The following is a 25472-nucleotide window of genomic DNA, read 5'->3' as shown; positions in this document are numbered from 1 at the left end:
GCGGGACCAGACGGTACCGAGGGGGATCTCGGCGCAACCAATCTGGGCCCGAGGATTGTGTTGGGGATCCTGGCAGGGGGTGTCCCGACCCCCCTCTCTGAGCATCCTGGGGGATGATCCCAGTGCCAGGCCCGGTGCCGGCCGCCTGATGCCGGGCGGGCGGAGCCGGGGATGCTGGAACGGAGGGCGTTGCTATGGCAACGGGAGGCAGGGCCTGGGGGGGGGACCGGGCCCGAGCTGGGGCCGGGGGGGCCGGCGGTGGCTGTGGTGGGGCGATGGCGGAGCGCGGCCCGGCCTTCTGCGGCCTCTACGACACGTCTTCACTGCTTCAATACTGCAACGGTGAGACCCCTCCTCACTTCCGACCTTGGCCCCGCCCAGGGCTGGACCCATCTCCTCCAGCCCCCACCTCCAGCTTTCAAGTCCCCATTCTTGCCCCTGGCTGAAGATTGCCCTTCCCCCTTCCCCCCTTCCCCCCACTCCCCCGCAGCAGGGCCCTGACCCCAGAGCAAGGTCCCTGATGCCCAAAGCTCGGATCCTAGTCTCCCACCCCAGAATGGAGAGAAGGGAGCAGAACCTTCAGGAGCTTGGGGTTGAAGGGGTGAAGGCCTGGAGGTCTGGGACTGTCCTCCCTATCCCCTCTCAATTCTCTGGGACCCTCCCTCTTCTCCCTGGCAGAGGAAGAGATGCAAGGAGGAGGGTGGGATTTGGCGTTGGCTGGTGGGCTGTGTGTGGGACTGAGGAGGACCACCAGAGGACTTTACCTCCACTCTACCCCCCAAATCCTTAGGCCCCACCCCCTCACCCATTAGGACTCATTCCTTCTCCCTAGACAAATGGTTATGGTACCAGAAGGGCCACTGTCGGTGTCAGGCCCAGATGAGGGGAGCTGGAGGCAGAGAGAAGGGGACACGTGAGGAGAAGTGGGAAGTGGGAGCTGGTCTCCAGGTCAAAGGGGTGAGGGTGGGGGAATAGTCTGGAGGGATCAGAGGACTATTGAGTCATGGGGGGCAAGGCAGGCTAAGACCTCAGAATGCATCCTACCTCTCTGGGTGGGGGTCGAAGGGCCAAGGTGAAAGCATCTCTTTTTCATTCAGGGGGCCCTGAGAAGGGACCTTTTTCCAGTTTAGAGGCTCACTCCCCTGGACACACCCCTCCAGTGCCAGGGACCACTGGAGCTGGCAGAGGACCAGGATGCTCGCTCATTTTGTCCTCCTCCCGTAAGAGGCAGGGTGATGGGGTGCTTAAGCCTGAGTTCAGTGTCTGTTTTGCTCCTGAAAGACGGTGTCGTGTACAAATAACTACCTCTCTGGGCCTCAGTCACCTTTCTCCCGAAGCCAGTATAATGGTACGACAACTGAGTTGCTAGGAGCATTAGGTGCCATGATAACAGTTTTTTGTATTCTGGATTTACTGAGTCTGTACCATGAGCATAGAAATGTGCTTTTTTTGCACGAACAGTGTTTGCCACACGTAAGTTCACTGGGTCTCATTTTTTTTTTGGTAGTGTTGTTAGCAGTTGGTAAGAGGGGGTTCGGCACAACGAGGTTATTGCGCCCTCCTGCCCCTCACTTACCGGCTTTGTGACCTTTGGCGAGTCTGCGCACTCCCCCAGCCTCCGTCCTTAGTTTTCCTCCTTGGGACGCTTGGTGCCAACGGGACCCTGAGGTTCCCTTCTCTTGAATTGCAAGTCCAGACAGCTATCTCCCCCTCCGACCTTGGGAGGCCCCCACTTTCCTCTGCAGGTCCAGGCACCGGACCAGAGAGGCTGGGGGGCGGAGGGCGGGCAAGGCCCGGCCGGCGATTGGGCAGAGGGGAGAGCGGGGAGGGACCTAAGGCTGCACTGCGGAGCCCAGCGGACGGGCGGGGCGGCCTACGGCTGTGGCATGGCAGGTGCGACCTCCATGCACCGTCCCTGTTAGTGCTACCACCTTTACGTCCGCCCGGCTGGGAGCTGGGCTTTCTTCGGTTTTTGCCAGCAATGAGTCTAGGTGTGAGTAATCTGGCGGGAAGGGGAGAAGGGGACCACCTCGGTCTTCCGCCCCTCCCATTTCGGGAAAATGGGCGGGGGGAGGTGTGGAGTGGAGAAGTTATTTGGCTGCATCCTTGGACTGAAGAGGAGAGGGAGAGCGGAATCTGGGGAATGGGGTGCAGAACAAAATAAAGAAGGGGAACAGAGGAGAGACGCTCCGGCTGGAGAAGAGAGTTTAGATGTCAGATCTCCCTTGCGTGGGTCTCTTGGGTCTGCGATATGCTGCCTGCAATTCCCAATCCTACCGCCAGGGGCCGCAGAAACTCTGTCCTTGCTGCCGGCTTTGGGGTCGAACCCCTTGGTGGGGAGAGATTGGAAAGGAGAGGTACCAGGAATGACCTTTTAATTTGGAAAGTCTTAGAAACAGAGAGGGAACATTAGTATTCGCGACAAAACGTTGATATTCGTCAGAGAATACTGAGGAACAATTCTAGAACGTTGGTGTTAGTAGGAATAAGTCGATGTCATCCTGACAATGTTGTCACTCATAAATATTTAGCATCTTAGTCATAGAGTCTTAAAACCAGAGTCGAGGCTCTTGATTCGTAGACTCTTAGAAGGTAAGAGAGGAAGGGACTTCCCTAAGGTCACACCTCTAGGGCGCTGCAGCAGAGAGGAGTGTGGGGGCAAGGGCTGAGAGCTGCGGGGATTTCCTTACCCTTCGGGAGCCCTCTTCTTGGCCCATCTCCAGCTACCCAGCCCCAGGTTGCGGGAGAGGAAGAGGGAGTGGCTGGCCCCGCTTAGTCCTGGGAAGGCCGGAGGGACACCTCGGGCGTTGGAGTTCCTGGGTGGCCCCCCGCAGTCAGCTCTCCCCTGCCTTCCAGATGACAATTTGTCGGGCACGAGCGGCATGGAGGTGGACGACCGCGTGTCGGCGCTGGAGCAGCGGCTGCAGCTGCAGGAAGACGAGCTGGCGGTCCTAAAGGCGGCGCTGGCTGACGCGCTGCGTCGCCTACGGGCATGCGAAGAGCAGGGCGCAGCACTGCGCGCGCGGGGCACCCCCAAGGGCCGGGCACCGCCGCGCCTAGGCACCACAGCCTCGGGTACCTATCTTCACTAGATTGGAGAGGTGAGATGGAGAGGGGACCCGTGCTCTGATCTCGCACTCACCCGCTTCTGTCCTCTTCATCCCTCTAGTGTGTCAGCTCTTGAAAGGCCTTCCCACCAGGACGCCCCTCAATGGCTCAGGGCCCCCGCGGCGCGCGGGCGGGTACGCCACATCCCCTTCCTCCCCCAAGAAGGAGGCGACCTCTGGGCGCAGGTAAGGCAAGAAAGCCAAGATCCCAGCCTCCTTCAAGACCTTGTGGGAGACAGAGTTTGTATGGAAAGGGATGGACTCGGGTACCTGAACTCCATCAGTGGAAGGTGCGGGCAGGTTCTTGCCCGCCTCCGCACTCGCCTGCTGGCCTCGCAGGCTCCAGCCCTAGCTGTGTGCTCTCTCTTTGCAGTGCCCGCCGCTACTTGTCACCGGAGCGCCTCGCCTCGGTGCGCCGAGAGGACCCCCGCAGCCGCACCACATCCTCTAGCAGCAATTGTAGCGCCAAAAAGGAAGGGTAAGTGTCCGAGGCGGGGCCATGTCGCAGATGGTGGGGCCAGGACCCCCCACATAGGCATCGTAAAGGTTGGGGAATTTAGGGTGATACCCCAGGCCATGAGGTGATAACCTAGAGCGGGGTCGTCTAGTTTTAGGATGCGGGAACAGTGCGGGAGGATTGGAGGGACCAATCTTTGGATACTGTGGTGGAAGGGAAAGGCCAGGAAAGGCGGAGCCAACACTGAGGGGCGTAGACAAAGCGTTAATGGGGGCGGACTAGAACATAAAAGGTCAGCGCCTCCTGGATGAGCCAGAGTAGAGGTCCCAGGGGAGCCGAGATTGTGGGCGTGGCCATTAAGGTAAAGGAGAGTCCCCATTGAATCTCAAGGGTGCCGCCGGGGCAGAAGCCTCAGAGAAGTTTTTGCAGGGAATGGGGGAGTCAGAGGGAGGGGCGCGATTTGAATTTGAGAGCCTGGCCTAATGAGAACCTGGGCTGGGGGTCACTGGGGCTTCGACCAGGTGGGGGCGTGTCAGATGCAAGGAGCGGGGCGGAACGGAGCCTGGGTCTCTGCCAGGCGGAAATGTGAGTTGCTTGAAGGTTGGTGGGGCCTCAAGTGGGCGTGGTCAAGTCTCAGGAGGCTGAGCCAACCTGGAGGATTGAAGGGACTCAACTCAGAGACTGGGTCAAGTGAAAGTGGTCGTTGTCCGAATGCCTGGCGGGAACAAGGGCGGGGAGGAGGGCTCAGGGGGTGCGGGCAATTATCAAGAGACGAGTCAACTCAGGGGAGAGGTGGGTGTGATCAGAACACTGGATGTTGTCAACTTCGCGGAGTCAGGGCCGTACCGATGATGGGCGGAGTCATGGTGCAGTGGGCGTGATCAGATCCCGGGGGCTGGACTAAGGCTAAACCCTGGTCAAAACCCATAAATTTTAACCCCACTCAAATAATATCAAACATCTACATAGCGCTGTGCCAGGTGCTACTCCAGGCACAGCGGTTTGACCAATTTAACCCTCGCAACCACCCCGGGAGGGAGATACTCTTATTATCCTTGTTTTGAGAATGAGGAAACTGAGGCAGAGGTTAGGCAACTTGCCCGCCTTCTAGGAAATGGCAGAGCTGGGATTTGAACTCAGGCAGACACACCCCTGAGTCCAAGTCCTCAAACGACATTCTCCCCTACCCTAAAAAAAGAGCCTGGTATCAGGACCCCGTACCCCGGGACCTGAGACCCTGAGTGACCCTCCGACTCCCGGGGTCAGTCGCGGAGGGCGGGGCAGGGCGCGGCGGCGCGGGCGCCTCCCAGGGCCGGAAGCGGCGGGGCCGGTCCCGGCTCCACCCCCGGTCCTGAAGCTCCACCAGCCGCCGCCATGAGTAGCTTTGGAGCTGGGTGAGACCCTCTCACAGACCCCCTTGTCCCCACGCTCGCGGAGTCTGGACCCCAGGTCTTCCCCTTCACCAGAGACCCAGGCCCGCAAGCCTCACCCCATAACGCCGGCAGAGGGAACATGGAGACACGCCCCTTTCCTTAAACCTTCACTGCTTCCCTTGCTGCTGGAATTTCGGGGCGCTGTGGGAGTGGGGGTGGGGAGCGGTGGGAGAGCCGCGCTGGTTAGGAGGGAGGGGTCTCTGCTGACTCCCCTCTTCCAGGATCGCGCCCCTGCCGCTTCGTCTGTGTGATCTTTGGCGATTGCTGCCTCTCTGGGCCTGTGTCTTAGGCTCTGCAAGATGAACCGAGCAAAGCACACGGCCTGCAGAGAGGCGGCGCTCCGCTCTTTCGCGGCCCCCATTGTGCATCCGACCTCGGGGGAGCGGTGGGGTGGTGGAGTGCTGACTCCCCTTTTTTGACCTGCCTGCTGATGAGGGTGTCTTTTGTTTTGTTTTATTGTGTTTGTCCTGTCCTGATAGCAAAACCAAAGAAGTTATCTTCAGCATGGGTAAGTGGGGCGGGCGGGAGGACCTCGATTGGGGGCTTGCGGGGGAGATGCCGCGAGCTGGAGATCAGGGGACCTGACTACTAGGCCTTTGCTTTTCTGGCCTCAGTTTCCCCACTTTTTTTTTTATTTTAAGTAACTGAAAGGGAGAGGAAATAGGGATGGGGACTGGTGTCCGCGCCTGACCCCTGGGGTGTTCTGGCAGAGGAGGGCTCCGTCAAAATGTTCCTGAGGGGCCGCCCTGTGCCCATGCTGATCCCGGATGAGCTGGCGCCCACCTACAGCCTGGACACGCGCTCGGAGCTGCCTTCCTGCAGACTCAAGCTGGACTGGGTGTATCCTTTTGCTTTAATCCCTCCCCCACTCCCCATCCCCCCAGTAAGAAGGGGACAAAAGCCCTTCTGGTGTCTGGCTTAAGCTGGAGGAAGTGTCCTTGTACTGAAGGTGGGACATCCAGGCCCCTGTGGCTGTCTAGATCTAATAAACAAGGGCTGTAAGAACTGGGCTAGGGAGGAGCTAGTGGATATCTAAGCGAAGACCCTAGGGTCGGGTTCTAGTCTTACAAGGGGCTTTTGGGAAATTCAGTAAAAGGTTAGGGAGAAAATTTTAAGGATATGGGAGTGTCTTCCTCCACCCCATCTTCCTCTCAGAGTCTGGGGGTTATGCCCCTGTGGCGGGACAGCGCAGGATGACCCCGTAGTCAGGAGAAAGCCAAGGACGACAGCAGGTTAGCTGAAATGACCTTTTATGATTCATTAAAGCAGCAAATGTTTGCTGAGCACCTTCTGTACATCAGGTGTGTCAGATGCTCTTTCACTTTCAAGCTGCTTCACAGAGCTCCTGTTCTAAAGTGGGTAGAAGCCGGTAACTAAATAAACAAGATAATTTCAATTAGTAGTAAATTCTGAAAATACAATAACCTAAGCTCGTGTGAGAGGAATAACTAGATTTCTCTGAGGAGGAGGCATTTTTAATTTTTAATTTTTATTTTTTATTAAAGCCTATAGCACCTGGTCTTCCTGGGGGGTCTCCCATCCAAGTACTGACCCAGCCCGACCCTGCTTAGCTTCTGATATCAGAAGAGATCGGGCAAGTTCATGATGGCATGGCCGTAGACCTGAGGAGGGGGCATTTGAGCTGAGAATTATACAATTAGGAGCCGGCACAGGAAGAACTAAAATGTTCCAAACACAGGCTTCCTCAGGTACAAGGCCTCTGTAGCCAGAGTGGGCTTGGTGTGTTTGAGAAACAAAAGTTAGTAATGGTTAAGAACCTTGTCTTTGGAGTCTGGCAGAAATGGGTCAAACCCCCAGCCTAACCTCTGGCTGGCTGTGTGACACTGGACAAGTCACCTTTCCTCTATGCCTCAGTTGTCCCCTCTGAAAAATGGATTTTGTGATCTCAGATTCATAGGATATGAAACAATATGTAAAAGGGCTGAGTTCATAACACGTGCCCCATAAAACTGATAAAATAATAATCATCATTGAGCACTTACTATATGCCAGGCACTGTTCTAAGTTCTTTGATGTGTAAATGTGTTGAATCATAGGATCCTTCTCTTCCGTGGAGTTGAGAATGTATTTTTACAACCAGTGGCCTCCAAGAGTTCCCCGAGGCCTGCAGGGTGGATATTACTGCCACTTCCCAGGTTAGGAAACTGAGGCTTAGAGAGGGGGCCTAGAGAGTCAGCACATCCGAGTCAAGACCTCTGACGCTGGGCCCCAGGCTTTTTCCAAAAAGCCCACTGAGACTTGGGATCTGCACCCTAGGGACACAGTCCCTGTTCTCCTCTCTTGACCTTGATTTTTGCTCTGGAAGAGGCAGGGCTGCTGGAGCCCAGGGTCTCCTTGAGGCACCTGGAAATATACAAGGGAATCGAGGAATACCAGGCTGTCACGCCGGGCCGGGCTTGAGAAGCATCGGATGAGAGGCAGCTGAGACAGTAAAAGTCAGTGTGGGTCTCATTTTCCACCGCAGAAATGACTTCGGGGTGGGGCAGCTTCCACGGGGTCAGGATATACATATTGACATTCTTTCGGACCTTTTCTGAACATTTTCTGGGGCGAAGGGCTCTGACCCAGTAGTCACTATGACAGTGTCTGCCCTCGTGGGCCCACACAGTCCAGTGTGGGGACAGACTCCTTGACAGTGACAACTCAGAGTGGTCAAGGCTGAGATGGGAGTGCGGATAGCTGCCCAAGCCTGGGGGTCAGGGCAGGCTTCTCAGAACAGTTACAGAAGTGAGCAAAACAGCCCAATCTCAGCTACCGTGGAACTCAGTCTCATGGGGGAGTAAGAACAGTTAATTAACAAATTAACCAGGTCATTACGAAGTGGTATAAGTGTAGTGGAGGAACACGCCTGAGGCATCTCTGAGGAGGTGCCGGCTGGGAAGGGTGGTGGGTGGAGGGTACTAGGCAAAGCAAAAGCTGGTGCCAGGGCCTGGGGTGGTGGTGATGGTCTTGGCATTCTAGCAACTCCCAAATCAGAGTAGGGGGAGGCAGGAGCCCTGGCTTTCTCCTAGGAGTACTAGGAAGCCACAGAAAATTCTAAACAGGACAGTCAGCCGTTCCTTCAGCAGATACTGAATTCATATGTCAGCTGTGCATCAGGCACCGCCCTGGGCACAAGGGACACAGCAGTGAACAATACGGATAAAGATTTCTGCTCTCCCGGAGCAGACACTAGTTGAGACAGATAAGGTATAAGGTCAGCAGATAGCACGTGGGATGCTGACGAGTGCCCTGCGGAAATATGAAGGGGGAGGGGGATGAGGGCAGTGAGCGGGCATGAGTTTGCAGTTTCAAGTAGCATGCACAGGAAGGCCTCTCTGACCAGCTGATGGTTGAGCAGAGACCCGAAGCAGGTGAGGGGGAGATGAAGGGGAGGAGAGCACAGGTGGCGGGAGTGACAAGTGCAAAGGCCCTGAGGTGAGAACAGGGAGGAGGCTCCTGTGATGAGCTGAGCTAGGTATGAGTGGAATAAAGAACCAGGGCCCGAGTCAGGCCAGGCCTCCTGCCTGGGCTTTCGTAAGGACTTTGACTTCCTCTCTGAGTGCGATGAGATTCATGGGAAGGTTCTGAGCAGGGGAGGGATGTGGCTGGCTCAGTGTTAATGGGTTTTAACAGCATCCCATTCAGGGGAGGAGGATGGGCTGTATCGGCGGTCCTCAACCTTTTTGGCACCAGCGGCCTGTGCTCCTATGAGAATCTAAGGCCTGATGAGCTGAGGTGGAGCTGAGGTGGTGATGCTGGTGCTGGGGAGTGGCTGCGAATATGGATATAGCTTCACTCGCTCACCTCCTTCTGTGCGGACTGCACTAGCCCCTGGTTTGGGGGATAGGGGACCCTGGACTAGAGCTTATATTAGTTTCCTGTGTCTGCTGTAACAAATTAAGTCACAAACTTGGTGGCTTAAAACAACAGAAAAATCTCTTGCAGTTCTGGAGGCCAAGACTCCCAAATCATGGTGTGGGTGGGGCTGTGCCCCCACTGAGGCCATAGAGGAGGACTGGTTCCTCGGGTCTCCTAGCTTCTGGTGGCCACTGACAACCCCAAGGGTTCTTTGGCTTGTAGCTGCATCACCTCAATCTAACGGTCTTCATGTGGCCTTTTCCGCCTCTGGGTGTGTGTCTTCTCTCTGTGGGTTATAAGGACACTTGTCATTGGATCCAGGGCCCACACAGGTAATCCAGATGATCTCATCTGAGATTCTTAATTACATCTGCAAAGAGTCCTTTTCCACGTTATTTCCAATTCACAGATTCACACTTCACAGATTCGGTGGGGGGATTCATACTTTGGTAGACCTAATTTCAGGGGTTTCATCATTTAAGGCCCCATGGGGGTTAAGAGTGGGAGCCAGAAAACCTAGTTCCGGGTACCTCGTTGAGTCCAGCACTCAGTCGACAGGTGCAATGCCACACAGGCTCCTTAACCGGCCCCTGGGGGGCTTCCAGCTATGGCTACCGTGGCAGAGACTGTCGTGCCAACCTTTACCTGCTGCCCACAGGGGAGATAGTATACTTCGTGGCCTCTGTGGCCGTGCTGTACAGCGTGGAGGAGCAGAGGCAGCGGCACTACCTGGGACACAACGATGACATCAAATGGTGAGGCCAGGGAGAGCTCCCTCCGGCTTAGGGCACTCACTATTTGGGTGGCAGGGTGGGGTGGGACCTTTGCCAGCCAGAGGGCTGAACTTGAGGGAAAAAATATGGATTGATTATATTTCAGATGTTGCTGAATTCACTCAAATGCCTGGATTTTTCACTTTTGAATACTCCAAGCTGGCACCCCGGACTATCTATCCCTGCAGTGTGCTGGACCTGTTTTCGTGGCCGCCCCTTTAAATGGGTGCCCTCTCCTGGCCATTTATGGTACAGGGCTGAGCCCTGCAGGCATTGGAGTTACAGACCCCGGGGCCTGAGTCTTGCTTCTGAGCTGCAGTGCCCAGAGGCTATTTCATTATGGCTACTGAAAGACTAGAGAAATGTTTATTGACTAAATAACTCAGCCACCCAAGTTGTGGAATGAATAACCAGGCACAGAGACTGGCCTCTGCAGGAGGGGTCCTGGGTCCGCTCCCTCCCACTGAGCCTTGTCCATCCATCCTCTCTCTCTTCAGCCTGGCTGTCCATCCTGATATGGTCACCATCGCCACTGGACAGGTGGCAGGCACCACGAAGGAGGGGAAGGTAACAGAGAGGAGGGGGTAGGACTGGCAGACTGGGGTGGGCTCTTGGGTTGGGGTGGAGGGTGGAGGAGGGGCAGGCAGGCATCTGGGCCCCCAGGGAACAGGCCAATTTCTTTCCTGCAGCCACTGCCGCCCCATGTGCGTGTCTGGGACTCAGTTTCTCTCTCTACCTTACACGTGCTGGGCCTGGGGGTGTTTGACAGAGCTGTGTGCTGCGTGGGCTTTTCCAAATCGGTAAGTCCTGCCCCAACCCTCACCTGCCCACCTGCCCCTAATCTCCAAAATCAAGAGCCCATGCTGCACCTTCCCACTCATCCCTTTGGGATGTCGCAGGTGTAGGTCACACCCCGTTCCTCCTGGCAGAATTCCGGGTCCTCCAGGCTGGGCATTCATCTCTGTGGCTTCATAGGCCTGCTCTGTTAGCCTTTGTGATGAACACTCATATATTCTGATTGCCCCAAACCCCTCAGTGATCCCTCGGTGAACACTTGTTGCATTGTTTTTCATTCCACCTTTCATTCTCCAAAGGTCCTCATCCCTTGGGCATTTTCAGCCAGTATCTGGGTTGGTGGGGAGGCTCTTGGCACCATTGTTCTAGATGGATTTTGGCAAGTCGCATGTTGACAGGTCTGGGTGAGATAAGTACAGAAATTGAGAGTAAACCTTTAGGAATTTACAGACCAATTTGACATTCCCTTAACATCCAAGTATATAATTGGTGGGGTTTGTTGTTTTTTTTTAAATCACTTTGCATTTTTATCGTATTTCACCCAAGTCTGCAATGGATTGGGAAATAAAAGACAGCCCATCCTCCCACACATAGTTTAGGAAGCCCTGGATTAGAGTCTCATAGCTTTCTGAGGCCAAAGGAGACATCTGAGAGCTTTGAGAGGAAAAAAGCTATTTTGTTGCCAAAGTGTGTGTGTGTGTGTGTGTGTGTGTGTGTGTGTGTGTGTGTGTATGAGACAGAGACAGGGCCTGCCAAATCAAAATTAACCTGTGTTTAACTAAAGGTATGAAAAACATTTTACCTAGATGGGGTAAAAGGGGTCAAATATGTGGTGACATTAAAGAATTAAAAAAAAATTTTAAACTAAAAAAATTGTTTTACCAACTTTATTGTTTAATTCCATATACATAAAAGTCATTCCATAGGAGAATGCAAGTTAGATGGTCTCGGTAAGAATTCCTGACCACATGCTGACTGCAGACAGAGTAGCTGAGGGTAAATTAGATTGATTTCCTAGACATGAGTTATTTCCAAAGGAAAATTATGAAAACCTTTTAAATGTGTGTATGGCTGCTGGATGGGGAGTGAGTTTTAATGTGCTCCCCGTGACGTGGGCCAGAGCCTTTGAAAATCTTAAAACGGACCTAAGTGGCAAATATCCCAGTGGGCGAAGTGTTTGGGGGGAGGAGGGCGGGGTCCTGACCCACCTTGCCCCTCCCCCTCCTCGCTTCTCCTCCCAGAATGGGGGCAACCTGCTCTGTGCGGTGGACGAATCCAACGATCACATGCTCTCGGTGTGGGACTGGGCCAGGGACGCCAAGGTGGCCGACAGCAAGGTGCGGTTCCTTTCTCATCCCCTCCCCTGCAGGCCTGGCCGATCTCAGTGGGCGGGAGCCTGGTATCACACAGACTCACCTTGAATTCCTGGCTTTGCCATTTATTTGCTGGCTGTGTGACTTTGGGCAAGTGGCTTGCCTTCTCTGAGTTCTGGGTGCACCGCCTGTAAAATTGGGATAACGGTAGCATCTTCCTTGCAGGGCCTTGGCCTTGATGTTGGGATATGGATGGGTGGCCCAGGCTGAGCAGAAGGGTTGGCACAAGGTAGATGCTGATTCTACAGTCCTGCGATGTCCTCGGCAGACCTTGACTTGCCTCCCTGGGTAGTGGTTTGTTTTACAAATGAGAAGCCTGAGGCCCGGTAGAGGGAAGAGCTACTTGCCCAAGGTCACACCGCTGTTCTGGTCTGAGGACAGGAGACCTGGGTTCTGGATCGGGGCCCACAGTTTGGGGAAGGAGAAGTAGTTGAGAGGCTGAGCTCTGGAATCAGAGCTTCGTGAGTTAATTCTGGACATGATGCTTATCTGGCTGTGTGGCCTTAGGCAAGTGACTTCCCCTCTCTGAGCAAGTAAAGCATAATCTGTAATAGGGGCCACTGATGAGCCTTACCTCACAGGGCGCTGTGCGGTTAAATGAGTTAAGGGGTGTAAAGTGCTTAGCACAGTGCTTGATGCAGAGGGGGGCTGTCCAGGTGTCTCTCTGTATGTTACTGAAGAGGCGACAATGCTTCGCCTGCCTCCTGCACTTAACTTTGCCTGGATAGGGAAGGTATGGGCAAGTCTGGAGTGCAGGGCACAACCCACACAGCTGTACAGAGCAGTCCTACGTGGGGTGGGTGTGGTGGCCCTGATTGCTTTGAGGACCTCATTTAGATCTCCCCACTCCCCAAAGTGCTCCAACGAGGCCGTGCTGGTGGCCACCTTCCACCCCACAGACCCCACGGTGCTCATTACCTGCGGGAAATCCCACATCTACTTCTGGAATCTGGAGGGGGGCGGCCTAAGCAAGCGGCAGGGCCTCTTTGAGGTGAGTGCCAGGGGTGCGGGGATGGGTCAGGCTTGCAGGAGGTGGGCAGGGTCACCCAGGCAAACAGCAGGATGCTCCAGAGGGGCCCAGAGGCTGGAGATCACGGGGACACTACGATGTTGCCTGCTGAGGCCTCAGTGTCCTTATTCATACCGTGGGGATGATCTTTCTTAACTCTGAAGTCATGAGGACTCAATGGATGATGAGTCTAACAGCTCCTAGCAGATAGTGAATGCTCAATAGATGGACACTGTGGTTGTCAATATCATAGAAAAACAGAAACAGAGAGGTCAGACTGACAGAGAGGCTGAGTGGGAAGCAGAGGGCCTGGGAGAGAAGATGCAGGGGCACCTCTGACATGGCTCCCCGACCTTTGGTGAGAGTTGGGGGTTCAACCCAAAAAGGGAGGCCCAGAGAATACCAGGCACAGATGGAGATGAAATATACTGAGAAGAGGGTGGGGCCGGGAGAGGGAACCAGAGACAGAAGATGGGGACGGAGCGGGGAGAAGTGAGGGCTAGGGGCGGAGAGAGGAGGAGAAGGAGGGGCAGAGAGCGAATCCAAGGGGAAGAGAGCAGGGGAAACCAAGGACAGAGAGGGGACTGGAAATCAGGGAGGGGAGAGACAGGAAGTGTGTGGGGGTGGGGAAGGGAGACGTATGGCCAGAAAGGCCAGAAAGTCTAGGTGACATGAGCACCCCATAGAGGTGGGGGTGGAGTCTCGCAGAGCCTCACCCAAAAGCGTGGGTGGGGTCCCCTAGCTCTAGGATGCCCCTAGCTTCGGAGACCTTCTGACACCTTCCCCTTCTCTGCCTTAGAAACACGAGAAAGCCAAGTACGTGCTGTGTGTGACCTTTATGGAGGGTGGCGATGTGGTCACCGGGGACTCTGGGGGAAACCTCTATGTCTGGGGCAAAGGTCAGTGCCACCCCACCTGTTTGGTCCCAATTCAGTCTTCCCTAGCCCCTTTTGGCTGTGCCTCCCTTTCTCTGACCCTGCGTGGATGGTATGTATGGTTAAACAGGCTAAATCCTTACTTGTTCAACTCCAACACCCCCATCAAGGCTCAGCTCCAATATCCCACCTCTGCAAAATCTTTACTTATTTTCCACCTTTGTCCTATGCATATCGCATGTTGGGGGTCAAGTTTGAAGTGTAGATGGATGGGTTAACACAGTTGGATGTGGATGGATGGATGGATAGGTGGAAAGGTGGTTTGTCGAGAGCAATGAATAAGGGAGTGAATGGATTAAGGGCTTGTCTTAGCCAGTGAATGAAAGAATGAGTAAATTAATGAGCTGTCCTACTTAAAGGAAATTAGGTGAATGAATGAACAACTGAAAAATGAACGGTCGTTCCATAACGGATGGCTATGTCGGTGAATGAAGAAGTCTTTTGCCAGGCAGTGGATCTATAAAGTGATGAGTAAATGAGCGAGTGGGTGAGTGAATGAATGAATGAATGAATGAGTGGATAAATGTGTTATGAAGAACGGATTGTTTCAGGAAGTAGATTGATTACCACATGAATAAATGGATTGATTGTTCTAGCCAATGGGTGGATGAACAAATGAAAAATGATTGCCCCAACCAATGGCTTAATGGGTTGTCCCAGCCTTTGGGTGAATTGTGAGTCAAGGAATGAAAAGGCTGTCCCGCAGTGCATGGCATAAACAAATGAGTGTTTGGCCCAGGTATGTTCACTTTCCCACACATTATGCTCCTTATGCAAGGTCGCACTGCACATATTCCAGTTTCACAGATGAAAAATGACAGGCTCAGAGAAGGGAAATGACCCAGCAGATGGCCGAGCTGGACAGAGGCAGGGCACACTGCCAGTTAGTCAGAGCTTAGGGCACTTGGTCTCTAAGGCCCCTGCCCTTTTTGGGCCATCTGCCCCACCGTACTTGGGTATGTGGGAGACAGGCCTTGAACCAGGTGTCACTCTGTGACCTCGGGTAAAGCTGCCTCAGATTTCTGCCCGTAGACTGGGGGGAGCTCGGACCCTAGCGGGGCTACCCCAGGCAGGGGGGTGGGAAGGGAATGCATTTGGGGATTAGACAAGTTTGCGTTCAGGTCTCAGCAGTGCTCTATGTAGCCGCCGAGAGAGTTACATCCCTTCTGAGACTCTGTCGCCCCTGCGGGAACATGACTATATCGCTGCCTCCCTCCCAGGGTCATTTGCAGCTTTCCTTGGGATCGGACAGCTGAGAATCAGCTCTGAGTAACTAGCAGTGTATCTTTCCCAGCAGACTGTAGGCTCTCCGAGGGCAGAGACTGGCTCCGATTCGTTTCCATGTCCCCAGCTTCACCACTGGTCCAGCCCATGGGGCTTTGGGATGTTGGGTTGGTGTGTTAAAGGATAGATGGAAAAAATGATGCACGTACATGTGACACCATATCTGAGTCTTAAAGGATGAGAATCGAAGAAGGTGGTTCCTTCTTCCTCTCCCCTGTGTCCCCGCTCGAGGGTGGTTCCTTCTTCCTCTCCCCTGTGTCCCCGCTCCTCCCTGGTCTCACACCCTCCATTCCTGCCCCCTCTGGGTCTCAGAACCAAATGTAAATCTGCCCCTGTCCTTCCCCTGCTGAACCCTTCTGTTATGCCCCCGTTCTCTCAGGACAAGGTGTAGGTTCCTCACTGAGGCCTCGAAGACCCTGCCTGGTCTGGCTCCGCCCTCTCTCTCCCGTTCCAGGTCACACTGGGTCACACCAGACTCCTGTTAGTCCCCTGAGCAGTCCATGCTCAGTCCTACTCCCTGCCCTTTGCACTCATTCTTGCTTCTGCCTGCAACACTTTTCCACCCTCTGCTGCCCTAGCCGACTCCTGGTCAACCTTCAGATCCTTGCTCAGCCATCTCTTCCAGGAAGCTCTCCCTGGCCTACCAGGCTGAGTGTCCTGTCCTCTATGGGATCCCACAGTCCCAGCCCCAACTGCCTTGGGTTGTCCCTGACTGGTAGTAAATCTGTCTCTGAAATTGGCCTATGAGCCCCATGAGGGTAAGATCTGAGATTGTCTTGGTCACCACTATGTCTCCACTGTCACCCAGCATGAGACTGGGCCGAGTAAATGCTAGTTAAATAATTGTTGGTTGAATGGGTTAATAAAAGAATGAATAGATGGTTAGATTGACAGATGAGCGGATAGATGGGTGAATGGATAGATGAATGGGAGAATATATGGAAATGGGTGGATGTTTGGATAAAAGAATGGATTGATTGACTGGTGAATGGGTACTCGGATGAAAGAGTGAATGAATGGATGAGAGGTAGATCGATGGATCGATGGATTGTTGGATGGAAGGAAGGGTGGATGGCTAGATAAATCAGTGCTTTGATGGGTGGTTGGATGGGTAGGTAAGTGGCTGAGTGAGTACAGAGATGGATGGATAGACCAGTAGACAGGTGAATGGATTAAAGGGTGGATGGATGGATGGATGGATGGATGGATGGATGGATGGATGGATGGATGGATGGATAGCTATTAGTTCGGATGGTTAATGGATGGATCGATGATGGTGTTAGAACAGATGGGTCGATGGAAGGGTGGGTAGAAGTAAAGGTGGGTAAATGGCTGGATGTAGGGTTGAGAGTTCGAGGTGCTTTTGGGGCTCAGTACTGGGGAAGCTGACTCTGCCCCTGGCCTCCCCACAGGTGGGAACCGCATCACACAGGCGGTGCCGAGCGCTCACGATGGCGGCGTGTTTGGGCTCTGCGCCCTGCGGGACGGGACGCTGGTTTCCGGAGGGGGCCGCGATCGGCGGGTGGTCCTCTGGGGTTCCGACTACACCAAGCTGCAAGAGGTGGAGGTGAGGATGAGGGGAGGCTCCTGTGAAGGTGAGGAAACGCCCCCTCACCCCGCCAGGGCTCCTAACGCTAGACCCGTCTCTCCTTTGCGTGTCACCTCCATCCCCGCCCCCGCGCCTGCCCCGTACTCACCTGCCGCCTTCTCTGCTCTCGCCTGCCCAGGTCCCTGAGGATTTTGGCCCGGTGCGCACCGTGGCAGAGGGCCGTGGAGACACGCTGTATGTAGGGACCACCCGCAACTCCATCCTGCAGGGCTCCGTGCACACGGGCTTCTCTCTGCTCATCCAGGTGAGCTCTCCTGAACCTGTGCCCCCCACCCCACTGTCTCTCTTCTCTTCCCTGCACCACCCACCCCTCTTCTCTCCCCATTCTGGTTTTTCCTCACCTCCCTGCCCTATCCCTTTTCATCTGACCTGGCAAACATCACTTACCTTCCCTTTACCTGCTCTCGCTCCATAACCCCACCCCTGACTAGGACCCCATCTGGAACTTCCCATGATTCAGCAGCCAACAGGGTAACTGCTAGCACAGCAGAGGGTCCCCAGGATCCTGCTCCAGCTGTGTTGCCCCCAGCTCTTCTGATCAGGGTGGTGGCCTTTTCCGTTGGTAAGTGCCCTGGCCGGTTGTCACCAGGCTGCACACACCTTAGGCCATATACCTCCCAGGTCTGCACCTCCAAGGATCTGGGAAGACCCTTCTGGAGTCTTCCTGTTTTTCTTCTTGCAGCTCAGATGCCCGCTCCTCCCTCCTGGTGTGCCAAAACCTTCCCCACCCACTGAACAATCCCACCTCCTGACTGGTGGCATAGTACGATGGTTAAGAATATGAATTCTGGAGACTGAATCACAGCCCTGTCACTCATTCGCTGTGTGGCATAAGGCAAGGGAGTAACCTTTCTGTGCCTTGATGGCCTCCCTTCCTTCATCTGCTCCGTGCATTTTCTCTCTGATAGGCTGGCCAAAATCAGCGCTGCTGCATTTAGATGCCACCTCTGGCTCAGGTGTTCGTAGGAAAGATTTAAAGAAAAACGAGGGCTAGAGGGGTTGTCTAGGTGTCCCCAGAAGGGACCTTGGAGACCCCTAATGATATTCTCAACATCCCATATTATTAATATATGTTAATATATTATTAGAATTAGATTGTCGTTGTACTGATGCCAATTATAATTATATTGATTACCAATCTTAATAACTTATTACTAGGAATATATTAATATGTTACTTATAATGATAGTTAGCCTCATCCATTTTGTGAGCACTTTATAGTGGCCTCACACACCTTCCATCCATGGTTCGAGGGAGCATAACAATTCTCTGAGGCATGTGTGATGATTAGCCCCATTTTACAGAAGATTAAATTGTGGCTCCAAGAGAAGTCACCTGTCTAGGTGACTGCCACAGTCAGGAAGAGAGAGCTAAAGTCAGACCCACCAGGCACCCACGCCCGGTCTTTTGGAGCAGGGGGAGATTAATACAGGGAATTGGGGGCTTCCATACTTGCTTGGAAGGGCTAGAAGGGAGGGCTCGCAACTGGGAGGATGCCCAGTGGGGTCCCACAGCCTTCTGGGTGCCATCTGACTTCCAAGGTCAAGTTCCTATGCATCATGCTTTCTTGCCACCCACTGTGAAATCTAGAAAGCAGAGTAGGGGGTGAGAGGGGGGTGCCTCAAGCCACACAGTAGTGGCAGGGGTCTGCCTGATGATGGCCTTCTTAAGACACACGGGGGAAAGGGTCTTTCCTGGGTCACCTGTGAGCAGGTGTGTTGCTGGGGCTAGTCCAGATATTCTCTTTGGCATCAGGCCTGGGGGCAAGGGTCGGGACCTGTGGTCTCCATGCTGCTGTCTCCCCTTTCTGCCAGGGCCACGTGGAAGAGCTGTGGGGCCTGGCCACACACCCCAGCCGGGCACAGTTTGTGACATGTGGGCAGGATAAGCTGGTGCATCTGTGGAGTGCAGAGTCCCACCAGCCCCTGTGGAGCAGGATCATCGAGGTAAGGGGACAGAAGAGGTGACGCACCGTTTTCACGGAACGACTTGCCTTAGTGTGTCAGGACTCAGAGCATCAGACGGCACCCATGCCCGGTCTCTTGGAGCAGAAGGGGATTAATATAGGGAATTGGGGGCTTCCATACTCGCTTGGAAGGGCTAGAAGGGAGGGCTCTCAACTGGGAGGATGCCCAGAACAATACCATAGAATAGACCCACAGGGGAGCTGCCACCTCTGCCACAGGCAGGAGGGCGGAGAGCCAGGAACCACTGAGTTCAAGAAAACTTGGTAGTCAGAGCTGCAAGTCAGGAACAGGATGCTGTGGTCGCTGCGAGTGTTAGCTCTAGACTACACTGTTTGATACATGTGGAGAGTCAAACTTAATTAACTTTAAAATGTAGAGAGTATTAAAAATCAGTCCCTTGGTTGTACTGGCTACATTTCAAATGTAGCTGATGGCTATCTTATTGGAAAGTGCTAAGAGAGAACATCGCCATCATCACAGAAGGTTCTTTTGGACTGAGTGACCCATCAGTGGCTACATTTGCACTGGCCAAAAACGAGTACTCTGTGCCTTTGCCTTTCAAGGTGCATGACTGCTCACCAGTGTAGTAAATGCCATTGCTTTCATGACCTCAACTGGTCAGTGGAAGTGGCAGAAGAGGGAACACTACCTTTTGCCTTCTAGAACCCACAAATATGCAACTTCTCATCAGACCCAAATCACAGTGGAATCATAGCTGCAAGGGATGCTGGGCACTGTAGTTATTAAGCTCCCTCACCTATGCAGTATCATACACTACGAGGTCAGTCCATCATATCCCTCATGCTACCCTCTGAGGCTTTGCTCCAGGAATCCAGGGTTATCTCTGATCCTGGAACACTCAATGACCTTTAAACTTCTTTGAATCAGGGATGGCGTGCCCTGGAAATTGTTAGAGCACGTGTAATAATCCTCATCCCAGCCGCCTAATTGAGCAGCTATGATACACTGGGCCCTGCGTTCAGCACAGTAGTCCTCCAGCTTGCCAGGGTGTCAGAATTACCTGGGAGTTGTTAAAAACACAGAATCGTGAGCCCCATCCACAAAGAGTCTTGATTCAGGAGGTCTGACTCCGGAACCAGAAGTATGCAGTTTGTAACAAACTCTCTCAGGTTATTCTGATTCCAGTGGTCTGTTGACCACACCCTTGGAAGAACTGGCTTTGCACTTCACGCACATCATCTTTGTAACCTCTTCCCCCACACCCAGCCTCTTCAAGGCAGTAGGGTAACGGATCCCCACTAAGAAGAAGGCTCAGGAAGGTAAAATCAGCCATCTGTCCTCACAGGGAAATTATAACCATAGATGACCTTTATTATGATGCATCCTGTGGTCCATCTTACTTACCAGTTTGCCATTCTAAGGACTTTACACCTGGCTTGTAACAATCCTGGAAAGTTCCTCTCCATTTGCCAGATGAGGCAACCGAGGCTGTGACAGGGAACATTCTTTGATGTCATATAACTAGGAAGTGTCAGAGCCAGTTTGAACCTACGTCTTATTCCATAGTGCTCCTACTGCCTGCGAACCAACCAAATGGTTGTTAAAAATGATGTAATACTCAGTGCCAAGTGTTAGATAAACATGTCAGGAAATAGGCATTCAGAGACACCTGGCGATGAGTTCACATACTTTTATGGAAAGTAAACTGGCATTCTATGTCAAAAGACCTAAAAATATAGATACCCTTTGTCCCAATAGTCTCATTCTAGAAAATCACCTCAGGAAATCTTGGATGAATTAAACTGTGGGGATTTAGAACAGGAGTGAAAAAGGATCCGGAGTCCACAGTGACAGGAGAGATATCTTCTATTCGAGTGGGCTTGTTAAAGGAAAGGGGAATGGTTTCTAGAGTGTCTGGGGCAGTGGGTTCCTGGAGGGCAGCGGACGGAAGTGAGGGCCTTCATGCCAGGCTGATACTTGGCTCGGAGACAGGGGAATGGCTAGATGGACAGGGGACCCCGGCTCTGAGCCCTGCCTCTTCTCTCCCTTCTCAGGACCCCGCCCGCTCTGCTGGCTTCCACCCCAGTGGCTCTGTCCTGGCTGTGGGCACAGTGACTGGCAGGTAAAGCTGAACAGGGCATTTGGGAAGGGCTGCTCCGCTCCCCCTCCCCTGAACTATCCCTTGACACCTGCCCCTCTCTTGCCCCAGAGCCCAGAGAATGTTAAGTAGGTACCAACTGTTTACCAAGACTTGACCTCCCAGCAGTCAGTCTCTCTCCAAATTTCTTCTGGACTCCCTCAGGCCCCACAGATTGCCCCCCTCCTGCCAGATCAGCTCACCTCTCCTCCCCACCCCATGCCTCCTCTTTTAAGATGGCTGCTGCTAGACACGGAGACTCATGACCTGGTGGCTATCCATACAGATGGCAATGAACAGATCTCAGTGGTCAGCTTCTCCCCAGGTAAGGGGCAGGGCTTGGGACCTTGCAAGGCAAGGCCTGGGAACTGAGGCTCAGAGTTATTGGCAGGGGGACGGGGTGAGACCTTTGTGGCCAGGCTTGGGGGTGGTCTAGGACTGTAGTGGGCATGGAGCTTGGGACTGCAGTCAGGGACAGTGGGGGGCTGACTCTGAGGAGGGGGCGGAGCTTGGGTGTCTCCTCATAGCCCCCCCTCCCCCTCCCCCAGACGGGGCGTACCTGGCGGTGGGCTCCCACGACAACTTGGTGTACGTGTACACGGTGGACCAAGGCGGCCGCAAGGTCAGCCGCCTGGGCAAGTGCTCGGTGAGTGGGCAATGGCCCCCAGCCCGCGCCGCCACCCGTCCAAGGGGTGCAGAATTAACCAATTTTCTACCTCAAAGGAATACAGCTTCAGCACTCAACTGACTGCCCTGATCACATCCTGAAGGCTTAAGCCCCGCCCACACATTTACCCCCACCCCCGTGTTCTAAGCCCACCCCTTCGTGTAGCCCCGCCCCTCACGTTCTAAGCCCACCCCTTTGTGTAGCCCCACCCCTTCACATAGCCTCGCCCCTGACGTTCTAAGCGCACCCTCTGTGTAGCCCAGCCCCTTGCATTCAAAGCCCGCCCCTCTGTGTCTAGCTCTGCTCACATGTTCTAAACTCACCTTGTGTCCCAATCCCTTTTTGTCTAGCCCGCCCATGATAGTCTGGCCTTGCCCCCACCTCCAAAGGCCTGTGTATCCTTTTAGCCCCGCTGTGTTCTCACCGTACCTCTGTATTTTTTGCCATGCGTTCTAACTGGTCTAATCCCGCCCCCTCCAGCTCTAATTCCACCTCTTCCTTCCCCCACAGGGCCATTCCAGTTTTATCACCCACCTGGATTGGGCCCAGGACAGCAGCTGCTTTGTCACCAACTCCGGGGACTATGAGATTCTGTACTGTGAGTTCTCCGGGACCCCCTGCCATTCCTCCTTCAGCCTCCTTATTTGCGTGTGTGATTTGCACAGACTTCCCTGAGTTCTGGGATGGGAGGCACTGGCTTAGCCGTCTCTCTCCTCTGTTGTATTTAGGGGCTGTTCCGATTGGTTGGTTTCTTGGCTTCTGATTTCCTCCCTGGTGGATGCCACTTTTAACCAATTCTTCCCCTGTCTAGTTGGGTCGGTAGGGTACAGGTTTCTGAGCAGATGCTGTGGCTCAGGTTTTGGGGTGTCAGAACCCAGGGTCCACCCCCCTCAGCCAGTTCGAGAGGTGGAATAAGCCCTGGGACCCCAACCTCCTGTCTCGGACCTCAGTGCCCACATCTATGAAATGGATGGGTTAAGCCAGAAGTTCTTTCAGCTCTGAACCCCTGTCCCCATTTCCTGCCCCAGGGGACCCAGCTACCTGTAAGCAGATCACCAGTGCAGATGCTGTGAGGAATGTGGAATGGGCCACGGCTACCTGTGTCCTGGGGTTTGGGGTGTTTGGTAAGTTCTGGAATGGGGGAGGACCCACAGAAGGCAGAATTTCTAAGAAACATTCCTTTCTGGTGGTTTTCACAGTCTCTTTCTATTGATTACCTCCAGGGTGGGAAACCCACTCCTTGAGTACACCTGTGGGCGATATTTGCAAAAGAGGAAAGGGTAGGGTGAGATGACCACTGAAGTCCCTTGGAGCTATAATGAAGTGAGACCAGATGGGTGGTGGTATCTGGTTCAGAGGGGTTCACATTGCCGATACCCCAGCCACCTCTTCATTTGGGCATTAATGCAGTTAACATGTACTTCCTGAGCACCTCTGTGCCCAGCCCTGGGCTGCTCAGGGCTGGGACATGGTAGTGACCAAAAGAGCCCCAGCCCTGCTCAAATGGGACTTGTACCTGGACAACCCAGAATAGATCAGGCAGGGACAAGGAAGCCCAGGGGAGGCATTTGGCCCCAGTCTGGGAGGAAGTCAGGGAGGTCTTCCTGGAGGAAGGGACATCCAAGCTGGCCCTGGAGGATAAGGAGGCACATTCCAGGGAGGTGAAGGAAAGCAGCCTCTAGGCAAATAGAATAATCGCATGTACAGAAACCCATGGGCCACATAGAGCTTGGCATCTGGAGAAATGTGAGAAGGCAGGGGTAGCAAAATCATTACATAGTTTAAGGGGGGCAGTAGTAAGGACAAGCCTGGAGCAGTGTGTGTGTGGGGTTGAGGGTACCAGGCCAGGCAGAGCCTGGGGGGGCACGGTAAGAAGCTGGAGCTTTTTTCTGAGGCCACCAGAGAGCCACGAAGTGTTTTGAGCAATGGAGGGTCAGGGTCAGGCGCACATGTGCAAAAGATCGTTTTGATTGCCGTTCTTGGCTAGAGACAGGCTGAGTGAGAAGAAGGCAGGGAGGCTGGGGCCCAGGCCCGTTCCTCTTGGGGGGGTCCCTGGCCTCTGCTGACATCTGATCATCACCCCCACAGGCATCTGGTCTGAGGGAGCGGATGGTACTGACATCAACGCCGTGGCCCGCTCCCATGATGGGAAGTTGCTGGCTTCAGCTGATGACTTTGGCAAAGTCCACCTGTTTAGCTACCCTTGCTGTCAGCCTCGAGTGAGTCCCTCTGGGGTGCTGGCAGGTGGGGGTAACAAGTAACAGTGGGGACAAGATTGAGGCAGCCCTGGTCTACCTCCAGCCCACTCTGGGCCTCAATTTCCCCTTGTGTACAAGGAGGGCAGTGGGCTTGATCCCAAGGGCCTTTCTTAACCTGAAGGTTGATGAATTCCAGTTTATAGTCCTGAATCTCTGAGCATCTGCAATTTTGAGCGCTTTGATTCTTTTATGCTTATTAACAGACATTGAACAAACATTGAACACCTGCTATGTGCCTGGCCCCAAGGGATACAGCAGTAAACAAGTCATATGGGGTCACTGCCCTCACTGAACTGACATTCTGAGTGGCATGATGGTTCCCACTAGTTACAGGTCTAAGGTTTTCTGATCCACAGTATCTGTGATTCTCCTATAGTTCTTGGATAAGGGACATGAACTCCAAGGTCTTGAGAGTAATTGAATGAGGCTGGGGGCAGCCACTCCTTACACCTCAACACACCTCACTTCTAGTGGGAAGCTGGCATAGCCAGACCTTGCGAGGTCTTGGAAGAGGCTGGAAATCAGAATTTTAATGTGAACTCCCTCGATTTTTATATGTCAGCAGCTGTCTTTCTAAAAACGATGAGACTATAGTCAAGCCCACAGGCCACTAGTGGACAACCTGTGTCTACGATAAAACCGGATATTAATTTTAACATTCTCTCATTCTAACAGAGGTGAAATTTGTTTTAAAATTTTCTTATAAGATTCCCTCCTCTACCTGTTACCCATATTCAACTATTACCAGATTTGCCATACTTATTTCTCTTTTTTTCTCTTCTCTCCTGTTCTTTTTTTCCTGTACTTTTCTGTGCCTTTTTTAAAACAAATGTCATATATGACCTTTTAGCCCCCCAAATTAACATTCGTATCTCAAAAATTAAGATAATTCTGACATTCACAAATCCATGCTCATGCTCATGAGTTAACAATTTTTTAACATGATCTAATACCCAGTCCATATCCAAATTTCCCTGATTGTCCCCAAAATGGCCTTCTGCACTGGGTTTGTTTGAATCAAGATCAAATTTGTTGCTTTTGCTTATGTCTCGTATCACGTCATACCGAATATCCTCCCCGATGTGTACAGCTCTTTTTTTATTATGCGATTGACTCGTTGAGAAATCAAGTCATTTGCCCTGTTAGTTCCTAAAGGGGTTTATTAAGCAGAGTGGAGGGGATCAGGTTGGGAATTCATGAAGGGGCATTGCCGCCTGACCTTTCTCTCCCTTCCTTCCCTGTCATAGGCCCTCAGCCACAAATACGGAGGACACAGCAGCCATGTGACGAATGTGGCCTTCTTGTGGGATGACAGTGTGGCCTTGACCACCGGGGGCAAGGACACCAGTATACTGCAGTGGCGGGTGGTCTGAAGTGGGAGAGGGGGTCCCAAGGGACATGGGGCCAGGGCAGAGTCAGGTGGCAGGGTTGGAATTCTATTTTCGGGAGATGTCTATTGCCGAGTAGAGTAATATATACCCAGAGTATGTCTATAGCAGAGAGAGTTATGGGGGTGGGAGGGTGGACTGACAGACAGAAGTCTCTATTTATCGGGGTGGGAAGAGGGGTCACGTTGCTTTGGGTGAGCCATTAGGGTGTTTGGTTTGGGGTGTTTTTTAAGTTTATTCTTTTATATCATCCAGAAATAAAGACACGTGCACTGAGGTGTAGCATCATGGTCTGCCTGTGGGTGTGTTCATAGATTGAGTATGTCTGTAGGTGTGTGCATACGGGGGGGGTGTTTGTGTGTATATATATTACAGTGTTTGTGATGAGGGACCATTATTACTTAGGTATTTATTGGATGTGATAGAAACCAAGCTTACTCTTCTGAAGCCTAAAGAGA

General features: G+C 53.2%; 1 protein-coding gene and 1 pseudogene across 1 annotated transcript; one reads left to right on the top strand and one right to left on the bottom strand.

Annotated features, from left to right (window-relative positions):
• Window positions 1-25302, top strand: EML2 (EMAP like 2). Its single transcript, XM_016155422.2, is given in 23 exon segments — window positions 1-217; window positions 220-342; window positions 2857-3075; window positions 3170-3293; window positions 3481-3585; window positions 5477-5505; window positions 5708-5837; window positions 9464-9613; window positions 10129-10198; window positions 10321-10431; window positions 11668-11763; window positions 12656-12790; window positions 13608-13707; window positions 16440-16594; window positions 16755-16880; window positions 18451-18582; window positions 20619-20686; window positions 20938-21026; window positions 21250-21347; window positions 21879-21966; window positions 22397-22492; window positions 23457-23587; window positions 24874-25302. Coding segments are annotated over 23 exon segments (2547 nt in total). The 5' UTR covers window positions 1-171; the 3' UTR covers window positions 25000-25302.
• LOC118611785 lies at window positions 6501-6619 on the bottom strand (annotated as a pseudogene).
• Window positions 25303-25472: the final 170 nt, after the last annotated feature.

The sequence above is a fragment of the Rousettus aegyptiacus genome, unplaced genomic scaffold, assembly GCF_014176215.1.
Source record: "Rousettus aegyptiacus isolate mRouAeg1 unplaced genomic scaffold, mRouAeg1.p scaffold_m13_p_14, whole genome shotgun sequence".
Classification (NCBI taxonomy): Eukaryota; Metazoa; Chordata; class Mammalia; order Chiroptera; family Pteropodidae; genus Rousettus; species Rousettus aegyptiacus.
The sequence above is the reverse complement of the archived record's forward strand: the minus strand, read 5'-3'. Positions and strand labels throughout refer to the sequence as shown.